Here is an 18749-nt window from a genome sequence, read left to right as displayed (position 1 = left end):
CTTTTGACTTGCATAAATGCATTTCTGGTGTGACCCCTTCATGAAGACGTTGAGCTTCTCATCTGGAAAGCTGACAGCCTGGGGTTCGAGACCCAAGTCCCACAAGATGGGGTGAGCTCCCATCCCTTGCTGTAGCTCCTACCCAACCTAGCAGTTCAAAAGCATGCAAATTTGAGCAGATAAATAGATACCACTTTAGTGGGAAGGTGATGGCATTCGTGCACTTTGATGTATATATGCTGGCCACTTGACCACAGAAATGTCTTTAGACATAGCTAGATCCCTTGACTAAGGAATGGAGATGAGCACCATCCTCAGAGTCGGATATAACTTGACAAAGGAAACATTTATTTTTATTATTTGGGTAAATGTGCAAGAAAATGTGCTTATTCTTATAAACAAGACATACTGTTATTCTGTGAATTGTTCAGGATACCGTGCAATTAGTTAGCTGTTCTAAGCACCACTGAATTGATTCCTCATTGATTTTATGTGGTTATCTTTCATCTGTGGACTGTAAGATCAGAGCATTACATTACAACTTCACTGAGTTCCCATTATTTGCTGTTATGGGATGAGTAATAGATTTAAAAGCCTTCCTCTTATTTTGCTGCTATTAGGAAATTCCAGAGATATCTTCTATTAAATATATATGAAAAGTGTTATCTCAAAGACACTGGCCAAATTTCCTGAGTTAGATCATAGTTAGAAAATACACGCTGTTGGTATAATAAAAGTGAGCTATGGCAGATGGGAATAATTAAATGGTACTGTTTTTCAGAAAATATACATTTGTCACTAGGTTGTTTTTTTTCTACGCTGGCACAATATGCTTTCATTTTTCATCCTGAGCTGTTTAAAAGCTCATTTGTTTTCTTTACTGTATTATAAATAAATTGCAAAAGATGGCCCCTTTTCAAAGATTAACTGCTTGAGGAAAACACTTGAGGTCAATGTAATATCACAATTGTATTGCTTCAGAGGTGGTATTCAGCCGGTTCTGGCCAGTTCTGGAGAATTGGTAGCAGAAATTTTGAGTCGTTTGGAGAATCGGCAAATGCCACCTCTGACTGGCTCCGCCCTCATCTCTTCTCTGTCTCCCGAGTCCCAGCTGATTGGCTGGGTCTTCTTTGGTTGCCCTGCACAGGAGAACAGAGCTGGAAAGCAGGTTAGTGGGGTGGGGAGGGAATGAGGATTTTGCAGTATCCTTCCCCTGCCATGCCCACCAAGTCACACCCACCAAGCCATGCCACTCCCACAGAACCAGTAGTTAAAAAAATTGAATCTGTATTGTTGCTGTTGTTTTGGGTGCCTTCAAGTTAGTGTTGACTCTAGACAAAATCCCTACAGTTTTCTTGGCAAGATTTTTGGAAGTGAATTGCCATTGCCTTCGTTTGAGGGATGAGAGAAAGTGACTGGCCCAAGGTCACTCACACCCGGCTCTGTACTCTAGATGGGATTAGAACTCACAGTGCGCTGTTGGGTGTCTTTCACCTCTGCACCCAGCTGGTTCCGTACCATAAACTTAAATAAAAAATAAAGAATAACCTTCATGTTCTTTCCTGTTTGTTTCTAGGAAAGCATTCAGCCCAGTGGGCTTTGGATGACGTCCTTGTAGGAATGAACGACAGCTCTCCAATGGGTTTTCAAGATAAATTTGATGGCTCTGTAGATTTGCAGTCAAATTGGTACCGGGTTCAAGGGGGGCAGGTCAACGTCGATTGTCTATCTATGGATACCTCTCTCATCTTCAGTGAAAATATAGGTAAGGCTCAAATCGTGCAAAGAATACACTTTTCATCCTTTTTTTGTTTAGTTTCGTTTTGAGAATACCAGCGTTTTCAAGTTTTGAAGCATTGGATATATTCGTTTATTCATGTTGATTATGCTAATCCCTTCGCTGCAAACCAGGGGTCCCCAACCTGTGGTCTGTGGCCCACTACTACGTTGTCATCGGGATAATGTCAGTGTTCCAGAAAACCTCAATTCCAACCAATAACTCCGAGACAGACATCTTCTCTCTTTTTTTTTTTATAAAAAGTTTTTTATTTTTATAACAAGAACAAAAAATAAAACCATCTTTCAGTTATACAGTGTATCAACTGGCTACATATATCTTGTGCACATATTAATATTCGTATACATTTTTTACTACATTTACATTCATATTATGAGCCTCTGTGACGCAGTGGTTAGAGTGCAGTACTGCAAGCTACGTCTGCTGCAGCCAGCTGCCTACAATTTGGCAGTTCAAATCCCACCAGGCTCAAGATTGACTCAGCCTTCCATCCTTCCACGGTGGGTAAAACGAAGACCCAGATTGTTGGGAGCAAGAGGCTGACTCTGTAAATCACATAGAGAAGGCTTATAGCACTATAAAGTGGTATATAAGTCTAAGTGCTATTGCTATTCGGCATTATATATCATTATATATTATTATAACAATATCATTTAATTTCTTACTTTATTTTCCAACCATTTATAAAATAAATCCCAAATCATATAGCACTCCATTTCTTCTTGTTCTCTAATTGCCGATGTTAATCTACTCATTTCTGCACATTGCAATATTTTCTTAATCACTTCCTCCTCCACCGGAATCTTTTCAATTTTTCCAATTCTGAGCAAATACAATTCTAGCTGCTGTTAATATATGTATAATTAAAGATATTTTTTCTTTACTATAATTCTCAGGTAGGATCCCCCGTAAAAATATCTCAGACTTTAAGTCTATATATTGTTTTATCATCTTTTCCAATCACGTGTATTTTAATCCAATATCTTTTAGCTTCTGTGCATGTCTACCATATATGGTAGTATGTTCCCGGTATTTGATGACATTTCCAACATTTCGCTGATTTGTCTTTAAACATCTTTGGCAGTCTTGCCGGGGGAGAAATGCCACCTGTAAAACATCTTATACAAATTTTCTTTATAAGTTGTTGACATAGTTAATTTTATAATTTCTATCCCATAGTTTCTGCCATTTATCCAAGTCTATCTCTTCTTGTCCTGCCCTCAGGTGCTTTGGAAAATAGCTTGACTCCCTCTTCTTTGTGGCAGCCCCTGAGATATTGGAACACTGCTATCACGTCACCCCTGGTTCTTCTTTTCATTAGACTAGACATACCCAGTTCCTGCAACCGTTTTTAATATGTTTTAGTCTCCAGGCCTTTAATAATCTTATCTGCTCTTCTTTTCTTCTTTTTCTTCTTTTTTTTAAGGAAAGCCTCGTTACGCGGAGACCTGGGATTTCCACGTGGCTGATTCCACCTTTATGCAGTTTGAGCTGAACATGGGCTGCAGCAAACCCTTCAGCGATGCCCACGGCATTCATTTCCAGTACTCCCTGAACAACGGAAAAGATTGGCACTTGGTGACGGAAGAGTGTGTGCCGCCCAGAATCGGCTGCCAACATTACACGGAGAGTTCGGTTTACAGTTCAGAAAGATTTCAGAATTGGAAACGGATCACGCTGTCTCTTCCTCCTGCAGCCATGTAAGAAATATCCTCTGATGTACTACTGATAAACGAGAATATCTGTAGCTCAGGGTTGACACGAGGGGTCCTTGGCGCTTTCTGAGCTTGGTTGTTTTTCTTGCAGACGTTTTGTTACCATACTAGGTAACATCATCAGTGTTAGTAAGGAGTGGGGTTTGCCTTCAATTTATATTCTAGCCCAAGGGGTCTCCAACCCACGGCCCATGGACTGGCACCAGGCTGTGGCCTGCCAGCAACCAGGCAACACAGAAAAGCAAAACCCGATCCGCGGGATGTAGGCAGCATACGAAACCAACCAGGCCCCTTCTGATCTGCAGAAAAACCAGTTGATAAGTTAGTAACCTGGTTGTTAAGTGAATCTGGTTTTCCCTCATTGACTTTGCTTGCCAGAAGGTCACAAAAGGGAATCATATAACCTTTGGGACACTGCAACTAGTGTAAATGTGAATCAGTTGCCAAGCGTCTGAATTTTGATTAAGTGATCATGGGGTTGCCACAATGGTTGGAGATGTGAAAAACAGTCATGTCACTTATTTTCAGTGTTGTTGTTGAATAGTCACTGTTGCAATTTGAGGATTACCTGTATAGCAGAGGTAGTCTTCAGCAGGTTCTGACCAGTTCTGGAGAACCAGTAGCGGAAATTGTGAGTAGTTGGGAGAACCAGCAAATCCCACCTCTGACTGGCCCCGCCAACCCCATCTATTTTCTGCCTCCCATTGAGTCCCAGCTGATTGGCTGGGTCTTCTTTGGTTGCCCTGCACAGGAGAACGGAGCTGGAAAGCAGGTTAGTGGGGTGGGGAGGGAATGGAGATTTTGTAGTATCCTTCCCCTGGAGTGGGGAGGGAATGGAGATTTTACAGTATCCTTCCCCTGCCACGCCCACCAAGCCACGCCCACAAAACCGATAGTAAAAAATGTTGAATCCCACCACTGCTGCATAGGTAGAAGAACCATTAATGGCAAAGAAGACCAGATAATATGTCTTTAAGTATTCCTGCCGAAGTGTAAGCTGTTGTGTTGTACAGCCACATACCCAAAGTCTCTTCTTCTTTATCTTCTATATAACCTCACAATCTGATTTTTTAATTCCTACTATTTTTTCTTTCCAGGTCCTCCAGAACACGCTTCCGATGGATCCAACATGATTATACCCCTGGTGGGGACACCTGGACTATTGATAATGTCATCCTGGCCACTGGATGTCCCTGGATGTGTTCCGGTCATGGAATCTGTGATTCTGGGCATTGTGTGTAAGAAAACAAACATTATTAACGTTTTGAAGAGGAGGAGGGAATGTATTTAGGGCTAGTGTTAAGATACAGCTGCTGAGAATTTGGGTTTGGTTTTAATTATAGGTTATGGACCCCAATGCATCCCCTAAACTAAGCAGAAATTACTGAAGAAACAGCAGTCCCCAGTTACCTCCCAGATGAAACCCTGGCTTGTTTATTGAAGCCATGGCTTCAGCTCAAGATTGATTAAGGGAATTTAGGCTAAACCATATGAGGAATGGAAAGGAATGCAGTGGGTCAGTGGTTTAAGATGCTGAGCTTGTCGATCAGAAAGGTTGGCAGTTTGGCGGTTTGAATCCCTAGCCCCGTGTAATGGAGTGAGCTCCCATTACTTGTCCCAGCTTCTGCCAACCTAGCAGTTCGAAAGGATGTAAAAATGCAAGTAGAAAAATAGGGACCCCTTTGGTGGGAAGGGAACAGCGTTCTGTGAGCCTTCGGCATTTAGTCCTGCTGGCCACATGACCACGGAGACGTCTTTGGACAGCTGGCTCTTCAGCTTTGCAACAGAGATGAGCACCCACCCCCTAGAGCCAGAAAGGACTAGCATGTTTGTGTGAGGGGAACCTTTACCTTATATGATGAATGATTGAGGAAACTAACTATGTCCAGTCTAATGAAGAGAAGGACTGGGGGTGACGTAATAGCAATCATCCAGTACTTGAAGGTTTGTCATGGAGAAGAAAGGGTTGACTAATTCTCCAAAGCACTTGAGGGCAAGACAAAAAGTAACAGGTGGAAGATAATTAAAGATTGATCCAGCCTAGAACTAAGGAGGAATTTCCTGTTAGTGAGAACAATTAACCAGTGGAACGACTTGCCTCTGGAAGTTATGAGTGCTCCATCACTGGAGGTTTTCAAGAAGAAACTGGACAGCCATTTGTCTGGAATAGTATAGGATCTCCTGCTGTAGGCAGGGAGTTGGACTAGAAGACCTCCAAGGCTGTGGTGGGATTCAAAGATTTTTACCACCCGTTTGGTGGGCATGGCTTGATGGCCACACTTTACGTGCATACACACACTTTGTGCACACGCGTGCACCAAATACACACTTTGTGCATGCGCAGAGGCTTTCCTACTCACCTCCTGCAAGCCTGCACTCTCCCTGTCACTTCAGCAGCTGCCGCACTCTGCTTGAAAAGCAGGGAATGAAGGTGAATACTGGACCCCCGGGCAGGCGGGCGGGCCCAACAGAGAGAACTGATTCGGTCTCCGCTGTTCATCGGTGCTCCCGGCTCAGCAGAACCAGTCCGAACCAGTAGAATACCACCATTGCTCAAAGGACCCTCCCAACCTCACCATTCTATGTTTTATGTACTATGAAAGCATGGAGGAATATGAGTTTGGGCACAAAATCAGGGGTGGGGATTCTACCGGTTCAGACTGGTTTGGGCGACCCGGTTATTCCGGTGATCATGTGGCCCCACCCATCCGCCCTTGCCCTTTCCTGTGCTTTATTTCCTTGTTTTTGAGCTCAGCTCAGCTCAGCTGATTCACACGGCAGAGTGGATTGCTGCGCCTCAGATGTTTTGCTCACCGGGGCTGCAGTAAAAGCAGGGGTGGGTTTCTACCGGTTCCGTCCACCTCTGTAGAACCAGTAGCTCTGAAGAGCAGCAGACATAGAACCGGTTCTATGTCTGCTGATGTTTTTGCCCACCCGGGCTCTTACCTGATCTTTATTTCCTGATTTTTCAACTTCAGCTGCCGAACGAGGCACAGCTGCAGTTAAAAAATACAGGAAAAGAGGGTTGTTTCAAAGGCTGCTTCTCTGCACGCAGCGTGCTGATGATGATTTACAGGCACGCACTCGCAGCATGCAGGGAAGCACATCATAAATCACCGAACCTTGTAAATCCCAAACCGGTAGTTAACCCTGTCGTATCCCACCCCTGAGTAAAAGGTAAGTATTAGAGCTGAAAATGGGCATTTTTAAAACGCTGCATGTGCGTGCAAAGCCCCCACTCACCGAACCGGTTGTTACACTGGTTGAATCCCACCATTGCACAAGAGGCAATTCAAGCTTAGCACATCCTCCAAATCTATCCATGCTCCTTACACAACCAATAATGCTCTCCCACCCATGTTCCTTCAGGTGTGACAGAGGTTTTGGAGGGCCTTATTGTGTGCCTACTGTTCCTCTCCCAACTGTGCTAAAGGATGACTTCAACAGCAACCTCCATCCAGACCTCTGGCCTGAAGTCTACGGAGCCGAGAGAGGAAACCTGAATGGTGACACCATCAAGTCCGGAACCAGCCTCATCTTCAAAGGGGTTAGGAGTTGTTGACATTCAAGTGTTACTTAATTCTAAATTGTCTTTCTCTCCTTTCAGTGGGTTTTTGTTTTTTGTTTTACAAAAGCCAATTACAATTATTATTGTTTTCATTTTGCTTTCTTCATACCCAGTCTCCTTTTATGTCATTCCTGTGAGATTCATTTAGGACAAGGGTCTTCAAATTTGACAGTTTTAAGACTTGTGGACTTCGACTCCCAGAATTCCTCCTCCAGCCATGTTAGCTCAGAAATTCTGGGAGTTGAAGTCGACAAGTCTTAAACTTGCCAAGTTTGAAGACCCTTGAGATGATAGATAGATAGATAGATAGATAGATAGATAGATAGATAGATAGATAGATAGATAGATAGATAGATAGATAGATAGATAGATAGATAGATAGATAGATAGATAGATAGATAGATAGATAGATAGATAGATGGATGGATGGATGGATAGGTAGGTAGGTAGGTAGGTAGGTAGGTAGATAGATAGATAGATAGATAGATAGAGAGAGAGAGAGAGAGAGAGATAGAGAGATAGAGATAGAGATAGAGATAGAGATAGAGATAGAGAGATAATTCAGGGGTCTTCAAACTTGACAGCTTTAAGATTTGTGGACTTCAACTCCCAGAATTCATCCTCCAGTCATTAGCTCAGGAATTCTGGGAGTTTGAGGACCTTTGAGAGAGATAGATAGATAGATAGATAGATAGATAGATAGATAGATAGATAGATAGATAGATAGATAGATAGATAGATAGATAGAGATGGATAGATAGATAGATAGATAGATAGATAGATAGATAGATAGATAGATAGATAGATAGATAGATAGATAGATAGATAGATAGATAGATAGATAGATAGATAGAGATAGATGATAGATAGATAGATAGATAGATAGATAGATAGATAGATAGATAGATAGATAGATAGATAGATAGATAGATAGATAGATGGAAGGATGGATGGATAGGTAGGTAGGTAGGTAGGTAGGTAGATAGATAGATAGATAGATAGATAGATAGATAGATAGATAGATAGAGATAGAGATAGAGATAGAGATAGAGATAGAGATAGAGATAGAGATAGAGATAGAGAGATAATTCAGGGGTCTTCAAACTTGACAGCTTTAAGATTTGTGGACTTCAACTCCCAGAATTCATCCTCCAGTCATTAGCTCAGGAATTCTGGGAGTTTGAGGACCTTTGATAGATAGATAGATAGATAGATAGATAGATAGATAGATAGATAGATAGATAGATAGATAGATATGGAGAGATAGAGAGATAGGGAGGGAGAGAGAGATAGTGATAGAGCAGAGGTCTTCAAACTTGACAGCTTTAAGACTTGTGGACTTCAACTCCCAGAATTCCTCTTCCAGTCATGTTAGCTCAGGAATTCTGGGAGTTGAAGTCAACAAGTCTTAAACTTGCCAAGTTTGAAGAGCCTTGATTGAGGAGGGTGAGCCATTTGCAAGCAAACCCAAGTATGTTTAATTGAGATGATTAGATTCCTAGGAGGAGATTATTATTTTTTCTAATTTATTTACTTGGTGGGAGGACCTGTTTGTTGGACAGCATGCCTCATTTAAAACCATTCACATTAGAGAACAGGATCTCCATGGGGACTGTATTATTAAACACAGAGGAAGTTTAAAATAATTCCCAAGTGACCTCAGACACAGCACAGTCATGGTTGAACAAATTGGGTCTGATCTTAATTCTGCTGGTGTCATTTCAGCTTTCAACCCAGAAGTTACTTCTACCTAAGAATTATCTGCCAGTTTAAAAGTCAACTCTAGATTTTTGTATTTGCACATTAGCAACAGTAGTTGGAGAGATAAGTGAATTGATTTTTTGGCTAGCTGTGGTGTAACTGAAGCTACTGTCTATGGATATTCTCAGTCATCCAGGTCATGGCTGTCTCAAAGGTGCTTTTTTTCAAGAGGCAAACTGGACTCTCTCTCCCTCCTTCCCTCCCTCCCTCCCTCTCTCTCTCTCCCTCCCTCCATCTCTTTTTTCCTCCCTCGCTTCCTCTTTCCCCCTCTCTGTCTCTCCTTCCTTCCCTTCCTCTTTCTCCTTCCCTCCTTTTCTCCCTCTCTCTCTCCCTCCCTCTCTCTCCCTCCTTCCCTCCCTCCCTCTCTCTCTCTCTCTCCCCCTTTTTGAGAAAATAACAACTAAAAGAAGGAGCGTATGGGCTTGCAAGGACACAGAAAAGATATCAGATCCTTCCATTAGCTGCTGCCTACTGACATACCCCCAAATAATGGGAAATTATTAAGCTGGCCACCTCACTGTTTACCCTACTTCCCGATCATTATATAGGATTACTTCAGTAGTTTTGGGGAAGGTTTTTTTAAAAAAAATATGTACTGGACTTGCTTGGTAAGAAAGATGATCAAGATGCTATTTAACTCCATGCAAAGTAGTAATGCTACGTATTCTCTTTATTCAGGAAGGGTTGAGGATGCTCGTTTCAAGGGATTTGGACTGTACCAATACAATGTACATTCAGTTTTCATTCAGATTTTTAGCTAGAGGTAAGTATTTTAAAAGAAATACTTTGGAGTTCCGATTACCACTGCATCACAATGTTGTTCCCCTTTAGCCAGTTAATGATGGTTGTTCCCTGCAGTTTTCCTACCAGAATTTTTTAGAAATGGTTTGCTAAAGAACTAGCTGGTTTTGTGCCTTAGGCGAGATTAGAACTGACTGTTTTCTTATCCTGATGCCTTAATCACTACACCAAACAGGCGTAACGATAAATTAATATAATCCTTGCTGAGTGCAAAAGTGAAGCAAGTTCACAAACAACCCATTGTGACTCAGAACCAAGACACAGCAAAAGAGACCTAATGAAGCTAGAAAGATTCTTCCAAACTGTAGTATGTTCCCCAGAATCTGTGGGGATTAATACTACATTTTATACTTATTTATACTAATGTACTATACCCATGATGGGGAACCTCTGGCACGCGTCAAAACTATGTCAAAACATCAGTTGGTTACATTTTAAAACCTGTGTTGTATTGTTGACCACTCTATAAAGGCTACTTTAAAAACTAAGTTGTGATAATAATCACAAAAAACAGCCGGAGACACGTGAACAATATGGAAGAGGTTTATTATTAAGCTTTTGCAAAAGGGAATTCTGCTCATGGCAGTAGACATGGTTCCCAGGAAGGCTGGAGTTTATATACAGGTTTGAATATACAGTCTCTGCCCCTTTCCTGGGTTCACAATCTATCCAAGCTACATATCTCCCTATGCCACACCCATAGTATTGTAACATAACACCTGTTTCCTTGTCCTTGGAAACCACCCTCATTCTTATGGCTTCTTCTTCCTGTTATGGTCCTGTTATGACCATCTAAGCACAATGGATCATGAATAGATTTCCGTTGGGTCAGAAGGACCCAGCATCTCTCACATTTATCTATAGGCCAAGATTACAAACACCTATTCCAGCCAAGAACTTAACACTTTTAAAACATAACAAGTTACAAAGCATAATGTATTTCTTAGATACAGTTATATAACTGTCCAATAATCATTGCACAGTTCATATATTGGATAAACATGGATTCTCTTCTGTTCTTCGTTTTCTCAGGTGTAACTTAACAATATATGTAATTTCCACATATAACGTAAGTTAAGTTGATTTCATAGTTGAACACAAGGTAAGTTTTTGTAATTGATTCATCTTGTCACTGTTGTCATTACAACATTTTCCCTTATGTTTCAGGTACCCCAGAGAGATCACATTCTATTCTGCTCCAGTATTCCCTCAATGGAGGAATCACGTGGCACCTGATAGATGAGTTTTACTTCACCCAAACAACTGATGTCCTTTTCATTAACATCCCACTGCCATATTCAGCGCGAAACAGTGCTACCCGTTTCAGGATCTGGCAACCCTACAACAACGGTATAGAACGAAGGATCTAGATTTGGATGGGTTTGAGATACAGCAGGGGGGGTCAAACTCAAGGCCCATGGGCTGGACATGGCCCACAGAGTGCTTAAATCTGGCCCGTGGGACCATCCTGGAAATAGCAAAGGACCAGCTCACGGTGCCCCATTTTGGCTGGCAAAGTGCTGCAGGAGGCCGTCCAGGCTGAAAACAGGGCATGTCCCCTCCGTGCCCCATTGTTCTGACTGAGGCTTCCTGAGACCATAATTAAGCACACGCTTGGTCCAAACAATTCTTGATTTATTTCAGTGCTGGGAATTATGTTCATTCCCAGCCTGTAATGAGTCCCAAACAGTCCCTCGAGATAAGCACTCACCTTTATCTCCTTTGAGTTGCTGCCAACAACTAAAGTGCTGAATTAACTGTAAAAAATCAACTGAAGTACAAAGTCCACACAGAACTTCAACGTTTAATCTGATCAGAGCAAATGACTTTGCTTCCTGCAAAGGTTTCTCTACCTTTGCACCTCCTTTATACCTTATGGGAGGAGCAATCACCTCCAAGCCTTACTCCCGAGTCGCCCCTTTTGTCCTAACTGTTCTTGCCTTCTGGCAGCTCTGCGCACACGCACACTGGGAACAGGCTCCCCTTGTTCCTCTGCCTCACTGCTGCCAGACTCCGGAGGCTCCAGAGTCAGCACCCCACTCCCAGATGGTCCTGGCCCCATCTCTGCATCAGATGCAGGACCCTCATCTGAGTTGTCTCCAGACTCCTGGACTGGTCCCCATTCTTCCCCACTGTCCAATTCTGCTGCTGTCTCCACAGACTGCCGGCGAATCACAACACCCATTTTGGCCAGCAGGGTGCTGCAGGAAGTGTCCATCCCATCTCCCCTGCCCCCTAGCCAGCCCATGGAGGAGAATTACAATGCTGATCTGGCCTTTGAAGAAATCCAGTTTGACACCCCTGAGATACAGGCCGTCTTGCGACCGATTGCTTAGCAACCAAATTTACTACCGAATCGAAACGGGATTTATATGACTCGGGTTGAAAGTTCTGACTGTCTTTTTGGGTAAATGTTTATCAGAGATCCCTAGTAGGAAGATGAAATATGTAACAATTCATATCCTAACTGCAGCCAGATTAGCGTTTGCCCAGTGTTGGAAATCACCCTATGCACCTACAGAACAAATGGTCATCCAGAAAATATGTGATTGTGCAGAAATGGATAAATTAACTATAGCACTTAAAAACAAAGAGTCTTCAACATTTTACGATAATTGGAACTCTTGGTATAATTGGTTAGTCCAGAGATAAACTGCTTAATGGACAATGGGTAATTTAAGCATAGATATCGATAAGATGTGTGTATTCAAATTAAGGTAGGAGAATTGGATCTTGCAGACTGTCAAAAAGGATATTGTCTGTTTTTTAAACGCATCTTTTTTTTTCTTTTTTCTCTTTCTCTTCCTTTGTTTCTTTCTTTCTTTTACATCTCTTCTTCTCTTTTCCTTCCAGTTTGTAAGACCGAGTGTTCTTTTTTTGTTTTTTTTCCCTTTTGTGTATGTAATGTCGATATGTTTTTAATTGTAAATTTAATAAAAAAAATTTTTTTTTTAAAAAAAAGAAAGTTCTGACTGTCGGGCCCTCTTCCGTGATCACATGACTGAACGTTGGTTGCTTGACAACAGGGGCACATTTACAGCCATTTGCAGAGTCATGGGATCATGTGACCCATGTTTTATGACACTTTTGTTGAAATTGGGTACTTCTTTCCAGTTTTTGGCAAAACTGTGTCGTAGCAAACCATTGGTTCACCCAACAACTATGGTGTTCAGTTAATGACTGCAGGTTCATTTAACAAATGTGGCAATTCGCTTAACAACCATCCCATAAAAGGTTGTAAAATCGACTGTTATGGCATATGACTGTGAGGGGCCAGCTCCATTATCGTCGTATGTTGAGTATTGCCTTTACGTTATGATTCAGTTTGAGCAGCAAGCAAGTTCAGTGGCATATTCTTAATGACAAACTCAATGTGCTTGAGCTGATGGGCCAGAGAAGGGTTAATTAAAGTTATCTCCTTGTGTCAACTTACCATTATTTAGTTTATGATTTGGAATTTGCAGGTGAAAATATTACTAATCATAATCACTTCTTAAAGTGTTTTAGGAAGCACTTAGTGGCAACCGATTAACTATTCCGTTGCATTCAATTATTTCCTAGTGGTTTCTAACAACTGGACCAGTCGTTATCAAGATTTTATTTATTTTTTTACTTTTCCTAGGTAAGAAGGAGGAGATTTGGATTATAGACAACTTCATTATTGATGGAAATAACCTCAAAAATCCTGTGATCCTTTCGGATACCTTTGACTTGGGCCCAAAGGAAGACAACTGGTTTTTCTATCCTGGTGGTAACATTGGACTTTACTGTCCATATTCATCCAAAGGAGCACCGTATGTATTTTAAAAAGTCATAAATATACATAGTGAGATATGTAGGTAAGGAGTGAAGTGGAGAAGAATGGAATAGAATAGAATAAGAAACAAATGGAATGGAGTGGAATGGAATGGAATAGTACAGAACAGAACAGAACAAGAAACGAGTGGAGTGGAGTGAATTGGAATAGAACAGAATAAGGAATAGAATAGGGAATGGAAATAGAATAGAATAGAATAGAATAGAATGGAATGGAATGGAATGGAATGGAATGGAATGGAATGGAATGGAATGGAAATAGAATAGAATAGAATAGAATAGAATAGAATAGAATAGAATAGAATAGAATAGAATAGAATAGAATAGAATAGAATAGAATATATGGAATGGAATGGAATGAAAGAACAGGACAGAATAGAAAATATAGAATCGAATCGAATTGAACAACCAGAACAGGATAGAGCACAATTGAACAGGACAGGACTGGAATAGTCTTTATTTGACCAAGTATGATTAAATGCACAAGGAATTTGTCTCTCAACATACATGCAAAGCAATGGAGTAATAATAATCACAATAATGATGCCAATAAGAGAAGGTAGTAGAAAAGATGAGAAGGATAATAATAATAATAATAATAATAATAATAATAATAATAATAATAACAACAACAACAACAACAACAACAACAACAACACAGCCATACTACATGGGTAAATACGCTTAGACATAAGTGAGGATTTGGTGTTCAGCAGAGTGATGTCACGAGGGGGAAAAAACTGTCTTTGTGTCTAGTTGTTTTGACCTGCAATGCCCTGTAGCAGCATCCCGAGGGGAGAAGTAGAAACAGTTTATGTGCAGGATGTGAGGGAGCTGTAGATATTTCCACAGCCCTCCTTCTGACCCATGCAGTATACAGGTCCTCAGTGGAAGGCAGGCTGTTTGCAATTGTTTTTTTTTCTGCAGTCCTAACTATCTATTGAAGTCTGTATCTGCCCTGTTGCTGTACCAAACCAGACAGTTGTCAAACTTTCAGAAAAGAAGTGTTGACTAAAATGAGTAATCATATTGTGAGATATATCACTTTTGCTCCTGCAACAGAGAAGAAGATTCTGCGATGGTATTTGTTTCAAATGAAGTCGGAGAGCATTCAATTACAACGAGAGATTTGAACGTAAACGAAAATACCATAATCCAGTTTGAGGTACTTAGCTCTGCTTTCTTTTCTTCTTGCTGACAAAAGTGTTTTAAATCTTTGCTTTAGCGTTTCTCTGGGTATGTTAACATATTTTTTTTAAGGATATTGAAGAATCGTGTTAGCACGTTTTATAAAGTTCTAAGAGCTGCCTAATCCATAAAGATCAGCAGACCATTTAATTATTGCAATGTAAAAACGTGCAATTATTATCTTTCGAGGTTTTTTATGATGTGAAATCATATAATTTTCAGTACGGGCCTCAAAATTGAAGATGCAATCAGATTGACAGGAGGCTACAAGTAGGAATAGTATGTCCTTGTTAAATTCTCTGTCTCAAGGTATATAAAACATTTACACTTGCTATGAAATTGTCCTTTTATCCACCAGACATATAGTAGTCCTCAATGTACAACCAGAATTTCCAGTTACTAAGCAAGGCGATTGTTCAGCGAGTCCGACTTGATTTTATGAATTTTTTGTCACAGTTTTTACTGCTATTATTAAATGAATCAAACGGTCATTAAGCAAATCCAGCTTTCTCCATTGACTTGGTGTGTCAGAAGCCAGCTGGGAAGGTTGCAAATGGTGTGTTAGCATTCCAGAAACCCTCCATTCCACCCAATAACTCTGAGACAGACATCTTCTCAAAGGTTCCTTTGTATTTAGATAGTAACTGGCACAACTGGGGAATCCGAAATCTGAAAGTTCCAGGCTTCCTTACAATAAGTAAAAACTACAAATCCATCCCCTGCACCCATCATCACATCACATGCCCCAATCACCATCCGTCCCAACTTGAGACTTCCCCTCACTTGGGCGCAAAATAACATGTCCTTGAATCAGAAAAAAAATGTTATTATGTCTAACTAGATATACTCCAATAAATTCCCCCCTCCCACTTTCCCAGGATCAAATGTGGCAGCGTGGGAGCATCTGATCTCAATATGGCTTCCAAAGCTGACATGGTAATCATATGGGCCTGAGGACACTGCAACTATTGTGAATACATAGTGGTTGCCAAATGTCCAAATTTGGACCCCATGTGAACTTGGGGATATGACGATAGTTGTAATTGCGAGGACCAGTCATAAGCAGAGGTGGGATTCAACCGGCGTAATAACTGGTTCAGTGAGTGTGTACTTTACGCATGTGCACGGCGTTTGAAAACCACCCATTTTCAGTTCTAATACTTACCTTCTACTGCAGCCCCAGTGAGTAAAACAGCTGAGGGGTAGCAATCCATGGTGTTGCGCAACTCAGCTGAACTGCAAAACACGGGAATAAAGGACAGACTAGGTCAGTGGTGGCTAACCTTTTTGGGCTCCTGTGACGAAAATTGCACGCACGCTCGCAAGCGCTTGCATGCATGCCAGTACCCAAAAGGCAATGCACGCAGGGGGGGCGCCCCCCCCCCACTGCCCCCTTTACCTGCACTGTGCATGTGCGTACTTCCCAACTGATTTTCGGGCCTTTTTTGGCCTCCCAGAGGCTCCAGGGAAGCATTTGCAGCCTTTGGAGGCCGAAAAATGGGCCCATTTTGTCATTTCCGGTATTTCCAGAAATAGAGGAAGTGATGTAATGGGCCTGTTTTTTGGCCTCCAAAAGCTGCAGAAGCTTCCCTCAAGCCTCTGGGAGGCCGAAAAAGGCCCAAAAATCAGCTGGGAGGCACGCGCATGCGCAGTGAGGTAAGTTTGCCTGAGGCTCACATGCTCACACAAATGGCTCTGCCTGCCACCTGTGGCATGCATGCCATAGGTTTGCCATCATGGGACTAGGGCAGGGGTAAGTGGGCAGGACCATCACCGGAACTACCAATCCGAACCAGTAGAATCCCACCCCTGGTCATAAGTCACTTTTTTCAGTGCTGTTGTAGGTTCACTAAACAAGTGGTTGTGAGTCAAGGACTACCTGTAATTTAATAAAAATTTTAAAAATGCAAAAAAATCTCATAACTTTAGCATTCAAGAAAAACATCCTTATTTTCTTCCCTTAAGGAAATATATTATATACAGGTAGTCCTTGGCTTATGACCACAATTGAGCTCCAAAATTTCTGCTGTTAAGTGAGACATTTGTTAAAGGAGTTTTGCCCCAGTTTGTGACCTTTCCTGCCCCCAGTTGTTAAGTGAATCACTGCAGTGGATAAGTTGATAGCCCAGTGTTGCGGTCTGCCGGTGGCCTATGAAGACGGCAGCAGAATCAGACAGTTTGGAGGAACATAGGCCAGTCCGGGAGTCAGGGGAGGACTCAGACGAAGGATGTGAGTCTGACACAGAGATGGGGCCAGGGCCATCTGGGAGTTATGTGCTGACTCCGGAGCCTCCAGAATCTGGCAACAGCGAGGCAGAGGAACAGGGGGAGCCTTTTCCCAGTGTGCGCGTGTGCAGAGCTGCCAGAAGGCAAGAATAGTTAAGACAAAAGGGGCGACTCGGGAGCAAGGCTTGGCCCTCCCATAAGACATAAAGGAGGAGCAAAAGGACAGAAATCTTTGCAGGAAGCAACTTTTTTCGTACTGGTCAGTTTGAAACCTGAAGCTCGGTGTTGAATTTGTGTTCCATTTTGGCCTCGTGTAACTAATTGGACATTTAGTGGTTGGCAGCATTTCAAGGAAGATAAAGGTGCGTGCTTATCAGACTTATCCTGAAGGACTTTGACAAACTTCCATGGGACTATTTACAAACTGTTTCAGACTCATTACGGGCTGTGAATGACTAAAATTCACAGCCGTTGAAATAAAGAAAAAAGGGTTTTGGGACTAACATATTTTTGCTAGTGTCTCCATAAGCCTCGGTCAGAACTCTCAGTTGTTAAGTGAATCTGGCTTCCCCGTTGACTTTGCTTGTCAGAAGGTTGCAAAAGGAGATCGCGTGACTCTCAGGATACTGAGACCGTCATAAACCCGTTGCCAAGCGTCTGAATTTTGATCACATCATCATGGGGAAGCTACAAAAGTCGTGACTGTGAAAAATGGTCATAAATCACATTTTTTCAGTGCTGTCGTAACTTTGAACAGTCACTAAACAAACTGCTGTAAGTTGAGGACTACCTGTATTATATAATGTATATAAACAGGGAGCAAACCCCGCATTCACTGACACTGATGATGTTACCTAGCTGGGTAATGAAACATCTGCAAGCAATCAAGCTTAGAGAGGACTCCACGTTAAGAAAAGAACTCGAGAAAAGGGAATCTTAGGATTATAACATGGTGATGCACGTTGTGATAATAAACAGATGATAGGCAGACAGGAATGTCAACATCCACATGCTAAATTGGAATAAGTGCTCAGTGTCTCAATACAGCCCTCAGAGTATATGCTGTATTCAAGGGTTTAATTAAAATCAAAGCTGAAGCATAATACACAAATTTGTGCGTACACTAACACATTTATACAAAACAATAATAATCCCTGCACATTCTTGTGCAGTTGTAAGAGGCTGATGGGTCCTCACCTTGTGTATTCTTAGCAAAAGCCTCCCCTGACTGTTTATTCATCCACATTTCAATTTGTCACAACAACTAATTAATAATATATAGAATGCAAACTGTTTTATATTTTAAAATATAGATTAAACACATGTTCAACAAATGCTTTTGAGGTCACATTCAGAAGGAAAACATTTTCAGTGTATTTACCCCAGAAGAGTTATACTTCACATCTAGGCATTTCGCTGATGATGTAAAGCTATTCAACACCACTGACAATACTGCTACCCTTCAAAATGACTTCAACTATGTGTCAGAATGGTCAAATAAATGGCAACTTCAAATCTCAATAAACAAATGCTCTGTCTTACATATTGGAAAAAAAAATCAGAAAATAAAATACAAGCTGAATAGTCAAGACCTTGTTGATGACCTCAACTATGTCAAGGACCTTGGAGTACTCATCTCTAATCATCTAAGTGCTAGAGCCCACTGTAACTACATAACCAATAAGGCATTAAGAGTTGTTAACCTAATCCTGCATGGCTTTTTCTCTGGTAAGATCACACTACTAAGGAGAGCATACAAACCATTTGCTAGACCAATACTTGAATACACCTCATCAGTCTGGAACCCGCATTACATATCGGATATTAATACAGTCGAGAAAGTCCAAAAATATTTCACGAGAAGAGTTCTCCACTC

At 41.5% G+C, this 18749-nt stretch overlaps 1 protein-coding gene across 5 annotated transcripts in view; it reads left to right on the top strand.

Moving 5' to 3' along the window:
• RELN (reelin) overlaps nucleotides 1-18749 on the top strand; it is a 371671-nt gene that overhangs the window by 279061 nt on the left and 73861 nt on the right. For all 5 annotated transcript variants that reach the window (XM_087967748.1, XM_087967745.1, XM_087967746.1 and 2 more), the window contains 8 exons: nucleotides 1577-1765; nucleotides 3225-3498; nucleotides 4611-4751; nucleotides 6883-7060; nucleotides 9521-9605; nucleotides 10811-10993; nucleotides 13266-13437; nucleotides 14522-14624. In XM_087967748.1, coding sequence (XP_087823874.1) covers nucleotides 1577-1765; nucleotides 3225-3498; nucleotides 4611-4751; nucleotides 6883-7060; nucleotides 9521-9605; nucleotides 10811-10993; nucleotides 13266-13437; nucleotides 14522-14624 — 1325 coding nt within the window. The remainder of the gene's footprint in view (nucleotides 1-1576; nucleotides 1766-3224; nucleotides 3499-4610; nucleotides 4752-6882; nucleotides 7061-9520; nucleotides 9606-10810; nucleotides 10994-13265; nucleotides 13438-14521; nucleotides 14625-18749) is intronic.

Source organism: Notechis scutatus, chromosome 6 (assembly GCF_049901735.1).
Source record: "Notechis scutatus isolate UNSWTSFEM ecotype Mainland chromosome 6, rNotScu1.2, whole genome shotgun sequence".
In the NCBI taxonomy this organism is placed as follows: domain Eukaryota; kingdom Metazoa; phylum Chordata; class Lepidosauria; order Squamata; family Elapidae; genus Notechis; species Notechis scutatus.
Note: the sequence above shows the minus strand (reverse complement) of the source record. Positions and strands in the feature narration are given on the sequence as shown.